We start from the raw sequence: 9,470 nt of genomic DNA, 5'->3' as shown, positions 1-9,470 counted from the left end.
GAATACTCACTTTGAGTGACAGAATAAACAGAGGCTACAATCCACTTCACCTCCCAAGGTCTATGTGCTAAAAGATTAATAAATATACTACATATGATCAAACCTACCTTACCTCCACAAGTTAGGTGTTATGTTATGTTCTCTGTAGTTTGTAGGTTCTAATGACCGCTCCTGATTTGTCCATTCCTTGAATAATAATAATAATAATAATAATAATAGTAATAATAGTAATAATAGTAATAATAGTAATAACAGTAATAATAGTAATAATAGTAATAATAGTAATAATAGTAATAATAGTAATAATAGTAATAATAGGCGTGAAATGTCTGTTAATGATGATTATAATACTAATATCAATCACATTGAAATCATACAAGGCACTTTCTAACATTCTACGCAAAAAGCTAAACAGCCGAGATACACAGATAGGTACGGCTAATGAATAACAAACCGACTCACTGTTTGTCTACTTGGTAATTAATGAAGCACTTGTAGAGCTATCTATCTGTGTGTAAGGACACTGAATGGTCTTATAGTAGTAGTAGTAATTCTAATAATAGAAACAGTAGTAGAAGTAGCAATAACAATAACAGTAGGAGGCAGGGAACATGTTACTAACTAACTGGGTTACCAAAGTCATTGTATATCTGCTTTATTACAATATGTGGCTCCTAAAGGAGCCGATGTTGTTCTAGGAGGCAAGAAAAGCATGCAACCTAGAGATTTACTTGGAGGAAGTGTACTTTGTGACGGCCTTTGTGCCCTCACTAACAGCGTGCTTGGCAAGTTCTCCAGGGAGCAACAGCCTGACAGCGGTCTGAATCTCCCGGCTGGTGATGGTGGAACGCTTGTTGTAGTGTGCAAGGCGGGAAGCCTCAGCTGCAATGCGCTCAAAAATGTCATTCACGAAAGAGTTCATGATAGACATGGCCTTGGAGGAGATACCGGTATCAGGGTGGACCTGCTTGAGCACCTTGTAGATGTAGATGCTGTAGCTCTCCTTCCTCCTGCGCTTCTTCTTCTTATCACCCTTGGTGATAGACTTTTGGGCCTTACCGGCCTTCTTGGCAGCCTTTCCGGAAGTTTTGGGTGGCATGATGCTTGTCGTCGTACCTACGGGACGAAGTACGTTTCCCGCACTCACAATTTTCCTTTTATTGTCCAACGCGCGCGCCAGCCTCCCCGTTCAACTCACAAATATGAAAATTAAAATCAATAAAAAATCATTAAACGTTAAAATAAACCTAAAAAAAAAACAAATACATATATATATGATTATATATATATATATTAACAAGAAAGAGAGGTGTTTACTTTTAATTTAACTAATATAATCTCACTATTCGTTATGGCCAGCACTTCAATAATCATATAACTCAAATTCAAATACCCCCCCCCCCTCCTCGAACCCCAGACATGACCAAGAGATAAAGATTCACCACCATGCAAGGGGCTTTCGCCCCCCTACTTTCATAACCTCTAACTTCCTTATATTTCAACACTTTACCTTCTCCCCCCCCCTCCTTGGATTTCTTCACCTCTTTACTACGTTAATTGCCTTGCAGTAAGGTTTGTAAATTACCTAACAAGCAAGCATCATGTCTGGTCGTGGTAAGGGTGGTAAGGTAAAGGGCAAGTCAAAGTCCCGCTCCAGCAGGGCTGGCCTTCAGTTCCCTGTGGGCAGAATTCACCGCCTTCTGCGTAAGGGAAACTACGCTGAGCGTGTGGGAGCAGGTGCCCCTGTGTACCTGGCTGCCGTCATGGAATACCTGGCCGCTGAGGTCCTGGAATTGGCAGGTAACGCCGCTCGTGACAACAAGAAGACCCGTATCATCCCCCGTCACTTGCAGCTTGCCATCCGTAACGATGAAGAGCTCAACAAGCTGTTGTCTGGCGTCACCATTGCCCAGGGTGGTGTTCTGCCTAACATCCAGGCTGTGCTCCTCCCCAAGAAGACCGAGAAGAAGTAAACACTCTTCTTGGTTCTCCCATCTCAACATCGGCTCCTTTAGGAGCCACAGTATCTCCCTAATGAGAAAATTGACAAATCATCATGGTAAAATTATTAATAAATGTCATACCCATAACACAAGCCAGTACAGTTAGCCAACACCCGACTTCATGTTATCAGTAATACATGTACCTCTATACATATACATATAACCATATATATACATGTACATACATAAACAGGTAACCAGACATATACATGTACAAACATATACATATAACCATATATATACATGTACATACATAAACAGGTAACCAGACATATACATGTACATACATATACATATAACCATACATATACAGATAACCATACATATACATGTACATACATATACATGTACATACATATACATGTACATACATATACATGTACATACATATACATGTACATACATATACATGTACATACATATACATGTAACCATACATATACATGTACATACATATACATGTACATACATATACATGTACATACATATACATGTACATACATATACATGTAACCATACATATACATGTACATACATATACATGTACATACATATACATGTAACCATACATATACATGTACATACATATACATGTAACCATACATATACATGTACATACATATACATGTAACCATACATATACATGTACATACATATACATGTAACCATACATATACATGTACATACATATACATGTACATACATATACATGTACATACATATACGTGTACATACATATACATGTACATACATATACATGTACATACATATACATGTAACCATACATATACATATAACCAAACATATACATATAACCAAACTTATACATGTACATACATATACATATAACCATACATTTATAAATATATATATATATATATATATATATATATATATATATATATATATATATACATACATATATATATATATATATATAAATATATATATATATACATAAATATACATAAATATATATAAATATATATAAATATATATAAATATATATAAATATATAATATATAAAAATATAGAGAAATTTAGATCAATGTCAATAAATATAGATAAATATATAAATCAATATAGATAAACATAACAATAAACACATCAACAAATATAGCGTTAACTATACTGATAAATAAATCATTAAATATAAAGAGAAATAAATAAGTAAATATGAAGTTAAATAAAATTTGTATATAGAGAGAATAATATCAGTAAATATAAAGAGAAATATATAATCAAATATAAAGATAAATATAGTTAAATATATCAATGAATATGTAGCTAAATATAGGTAAATATATCAATAAATACATAGATAAATATATAATCAAATATGTAGATAAATATATCAATATATATGTAGATAAATGTAGACAGATATATAATTAAATCTGCTGATAAATAAAGATAAATACATCAATAAATATGTAGATAAATATAGATAAATGCATCAATAAATATGTAAATATAGATAAATATATCAATAAATCTGCTGATAAATATAGATAAATGCATCAATAATTATGTAAATATAGATAAATATATCAATGAATATGTAGATAAATATAGAGAATATATATATAAATACGTAGATAAATATTGATAAATATATAACTAAATATGTAGATAAATATATCAATATATATGTAGATACATCTAGATAGATATATCAATAAATATGTAGATAAATATAGATAAATATATAATTAAATATGTAGATAAATATAGATAAATATATAATTAAATATGTAGAGAAATATATCAATATATATGTAGATAAATGTAGCTAAATATATCAATGAATATGTAAATAAATATAGATAAATATATCAATTAATATGTACCTAAATATAGGTAAATATGTCAATAAATACGTGGATAAATATAGAGAAATATATCATTAAATATGTAGATAGATATATCAATAAATATGTAGATAGATATATCAATAAATATGTAGATAAATATAAATTAATACATCAATAAATATGTAGCTAAATATAAATAAATACATCAATAAATATGTAGCTAAATATAAATAAATACATCAATAAATATGTAAATAAATATAGATAGATATATCAATAAACCTGCTGAAAAATATAGATAAATACATCAATAAATATGTAGATAAATATAGATAGATATATCAATAAACCTGCTGAAAAATATAGATAAATACATCAATAAATAAGTAAATATACATAAATATATCAATGTATCAATAAATCTGCTGATAAATGTAGATAAATACATCAATAAGCCTGCTGATAAATAAAGAACTATACTTCAATATGTAAATATAGATAAACATATCAATAAATCTGCTGATAAATATAGATAAATACATCAATAAATCTGCTGATAAATATAGAGAAATATATCAATAAATCTGTTGATAAATATAAAGAAATATATCAATAAATCTACTGATAAATATAGAGAAATATATCAATAAATCTGTTGATAAATATAAAGAAATATATCAATAAATCTACTGATAAATATAGAGAAATGTATCAATAAATCTACTGATAAATATAGAGAAACATATAAATAAATATGTAGATAAATATAGTGAAATATATCAATAACCCTGCTGATAAATAGAGATAAATACATCAATAAATATGTAAATATAGATAAATATATCATGAATATGTCGATAATTGTAGATAAATATATAAATAAATAAAAAAAAGATATAAAAATATATAGACGTATAGAAGTGAATATATATATATATATATATATATATATATATATATATATATATGTATATATATGTATATATATGTATATATATGTATATATATGTATATATATATAATATATATGTATATATGTGTTTATACGTATATATATGTATATATATGTATATATGTATATGTATGTATGTATGTATATATATATATATATATATATATATATATATATATATATATATATATATATATATATATATATATAAATAAAAAAAAGATATAAAAATATAAAGACGTATAGAAGTGAATATATATATATATATATATATATATATATATATATATATATATATATATATATATATATATATATATATATGTATATATATATGTATATATATATGTATATATATATATTTATATAAATATATATATTTATATAAATATATATATTTATATATACATATATATATATATATATATATATATATATATATATATATATATATTCACTTCTATACGTCTTTATATTTTTATATCTTTTATTTATTTATTTATATATATATATATATATATATATATATATATATATATATATATATATATATATATATATATATATATATATATATATATATATATATATATATATATATATAAATGTATATATATATATATATAAATATAAATATATATTCATATATATATATAAACATATATATATATATATATATATATATATATGTATTTATATATATAAATATATATAAATACATACACACACACACACATATATATACATCTACATATATACATACAGACAGGCAGGCAGACATGAATATACGTATACATGTAAAAAGATCTGAAAATATCCGAAAATATATAGAATATTAATTTATAATAGAAATAATTTTGATGCAAAAATATTAAAGAAAAGTATAATATTGAGGTATTTTAAAAATAAAATAGTTATACCGACAATAGAAAACGAGGCGTTATTTGGCGTTCGAAGCGGTGTCTAAATCATAATTTTATCAAAACTTTCAATTGAAAATAGACACCCGCGAGATATTCTTTGATTTTATTAGAAAATACATTTCCAAACTCAGACAATTCATAGGCGCCTATTTCTTAACTTGCCCCCGGGCTTCGAGCAAATTTTAGAAAATCGACAATCATTGAAATACACTAAATTGTACATACATACATACACACACACGTATAAACATATACAATTAAATACATGAATTTCCAAGTAGCCCTCGACACCGCATTAATGTAATTTACCCATGTCACGTTAATTTGTTTCATTAAATAACAGCATGGAACAGAGAATCATAATTTATAACGATTTTATCCCTTCAATACCCCTATAAGATATTTCAATAACTTTTTAAACTTTTCTGAGGGACAACACACTTTGTAACACACACACAGTCAAAAAAAATACATAAAACTAATAAATACATACTTACATACAACCTACCTATTAAACTGTGGATTGTTATTACTTGGTTCATCCATCCTGCAGAGGAGCTTCTGGTTCCATTGATTTGGCGCCAGCCTTGGGAAATGTGGATATACCGAACGGTGGATACGGCACCAATGACACGCACGACACATTTTGGCTTTAACAATTCGTAGAAATGATGAAAGAAAGAGAAAGCGCGAGAGAAAGAGAAGGAAAGAGCGAGTAAAAGAGAGACCGAGAGACCGAGACAGAGACAGGCAGGCAGGCACGCACACACACACAGTAGACAGAAGAAAGGGACAGAAAACTCATCAAGACAAGAGTGAATCCATCCATAAGGAGAAATGAGTCAGTCACCAGCGAGGATGAAAAGAAGGGGGAAAATATAGAAAAACATTTACGACGCGAATTAAAAATGTGCATGGAAATTCATACATATCTTTCAATACGAAAAGCAGGAGGAGACACTACTGGATACACAAAAATAAACCATTATAAGGCTGTATGAATGTAAAAAATTGCACATTTACTTACTTTCGGCGACGATAAGATTCCATCTCCATCGAGTCTGAGCTTGAATGTAGTATTTTCTCCCAGTATTAGCTTGGCGAAAATATGTTGAAATGTAAATCCTTTTCCTTCACTCGTTCACATAAATACATATCGCACAAGAACACAGAAAGAGACAGCACTCACGCCGATAGTCAGAGTGTAACTGATAACAGTCTTGGGGGAACAGGGGGAACGCGGACGGATGGATGGGAGGGGCACCGTTTCCGATAGTAGTTCCTACTATGATTGGCTGCGACGCGAGACAACTTGACGCTCATTGGCTGCGACGAGAGAAATCTCGATTGTCATTGGTTGTGAGGCAACGCAACTTGAAGCTCATTGGCTGTTGCCATAAGAGGGACTGATATGAAGAAAAATTTCAAACAGAATGCTTTTGATGAAATGCGTGTTACATGAACATTATACTAAACAATAATTACCAAAATGATCAAGCGATTGTTGTAATAGTGATGATAACGAAACGGTGATAATAAATATGAAAACATATTCATAATAATAGTAATAGTAATCAAAAGGACATTAAACGATAATAAAGGAATAATAATGATGATGATACTCTTAATAGTAATAGCACTAATAACAATGATAACATCAGTAACAATAACAATAACAATAATAATAATAATAATAATAATAATAATAATAATAATAACAGCAACAGTAACAGTATTAGTAACAGGAACAGTATTAGTAACAGTAACAGTATTAGTAACAGTAACAGTATTAGTAATAGTAACGATATTAGTAACAGTAACAGTATTAGTAACAGTAACAGTATTAGTAACAGTAACAGTAACATTATTAGTAACAGTAACAGTAACATAAACATGAACATGAACATGAACATGAACTATTACAACTATTAACAGTAATATAAAATAATATAAAATTCATAAAAAGAGCGAGATCATCTGAGAAGCGTAAGGATATCACAGTAACGATTCATGGGAGATAGCGGTCTACAACGGCCACATGATAACGCATGCAAATCTTTGTCATCATGCGTGGAGCTAATAATAATAATAAAAATAATAATAATAATAATAATAATAATAATAATAATAATAATAATAATAATAATAATAATAATAGTAATAACAACAACAACAATAATAATTATAATAATAATTGAAACACACATATCTCTCATTAAAAGAAAAAAAAAACAATAATAATAATAATATTACAGTTGGCACCAAATCGAGCTTCTGATTCCCCGTCCCATCCTGTTATCAGAGACGAGGTACATAGTGAAATTTCACACTTTACTCCTAACCCCCCTCAGAGGAGGGGGGGGGGGGGGGGACAAGTAAAATAAAACAATCAAACTCCATGGCGCCAACACTGGGCTGGAGATCAGACAACGGTGACACTACATGACCTCAAATCTTACTGGCGAGCCTCTGATTCCCGTCAAATAAAAAAAAAAAAAAATATATTAACAGAGAGAACGAGAGAGAGAGAGAGAGAGAGAGAGAGAGAGAGAGAAGAGAGAGAGAGAGAGAGAGAGAGAGAGAGAGAGAGAGAGAGAGAGAGAGAGAGAGAGAGAGAGAGAGAAAGAGGAGGGGGGTAACGACAACTGTAAAGCGATAATAGCTTGTGACTGGTAATTAATTGCTGCTTGTGTTGTTTGTGAATAGCCAAAACATCGTTAAAAAACTATCAAATACTTGCAAATAACCATTCGCTCTCAATTTGCGTAAAGAGACATACAGTAACACGGAAAATGAACTTAATACACAACCATAGATGGGGAGATGCAAATGAATGTTATATTCAACAATAATTACCGAAATGATCTAACATGATTGTTAATAAGATACAGAAATAAATCAGATGAAACGAGAAATAATAAATTAAAAATATATATTAAATATTACAGATATACATCAATCTTATGACCGTACATCAAAATTAACGAGAATTAATAAAAAGCGCGAGATATTCTGAGAAACTAAGAGATAGCACAGAAACGGTTAAGGGGAGATAACGGATTGCTAAAGCCGGCATACACAAACGGCCACAAGATAACGCATGCAAATCTTTGCCATCATGCCAATAATAATAATAATAATAATAATAATAATAATAATAATAATAATAATAATAATAATAATTATTATTATTATTATTATTATTATTATTATAATAATAATAACAATAGCTATAACAATATCTTTATAACAATACTTTTACAAATGCTAATGCTACTACTAATAATAGTAAGAAAAAGAACAACATTATTCATGAAAAGAGCGAGATAATCTGAGAAACGAAGAGATAGTGCAGTAACGATTCATGGAAGATAGCGGCCTACAACGGTCACATGATAACGCACGCAAAAGTTTGTTCACGTGCGAGGAGAGAGATAGCAGGGAGCACAGGAACGGTTAAGGAGAGATAACGCAAGGCTAAGGCCGGCATTCATAAACGGCTGCATCATAACGCTAGGCAAGAAAAAATATATATAAATAATAGTAATAACAGTATTCACAATAGTAACAATAATGCTAATGCTAATAATAATATTAATGATAATAACAATAATAGTAATAACAATGATACTTCTACTACTACTACTACTACTACTACTACTACTACTACTACTACTACTACTACTACTAATAATAATAATAATAATAATAATAATAATAACAACAATAATAATAAGCATAATAAAAATGATAAGAAAAATAATAGTAATGATAATAA

The 9,470-nt window shown here is 28.7% G+C and overlaps 2 protein-coding genes across 2 annotated transcripts; one reads left to right on the top strand and one right to left on the bottom strand.

Annotated features, from left to right (window-relative positions):
- Positions 1 to 690: 690 nt before the first annotated feature.
- On the bottom strand, positions 691 to 1,114 carry LOC125043848 (histone H2B). Its single transcript, XM_047640175.1, has one exon. It carries the CDS (start codon positions 1,097 to 1,099, stop codon positions 728 to 730), a length of 372 nt encoding a protein of 123 aa, XP_047496131.1. The 5' UTR covers positions 1,100 to 1,114; the 3' UTR covers positions 691 to 727.
- A 477-nt stretch (positions 1,115 to 1,591) lies between these two features.
- Positions 1,592 to 2,022, top strand: LOC125043843 (histone H2A). Its single transcript, XM_047640171.1, has one exon. It carries the CDS (start codon positions 1,602 to 1,604, stop codon positions 1,971 to 1,973), a length of 372 nt encoding a protein of 123 aa, XP_047496127.1. The 5' UTR covers positions 1,592 to 1,601; the 3' UTR covers positions 1,974 to 2,022.
- Positions 2,023 to 9,470: the final 7,448 nt, after the last annotated feature.

Source organism: Penaeus chinensis, chromosome 34 (assembly GCF_019202785.1).
Source record: "Penaeus chinensis breed Huanghai No. 1 chromosome 34, ASM1920278v2, whole genome shotgun sequence".
In the NCBI taxonomy this organism is placed as follows: Eukaryota; Metazoa; Arthropoda; class Malacostraca; order Decapoda; family Penaeidae; genus Penaeus; species Penaeus chinensis.
This window is presented reverse-complemented; position numbering and strand designations above follow the sequence as displayed.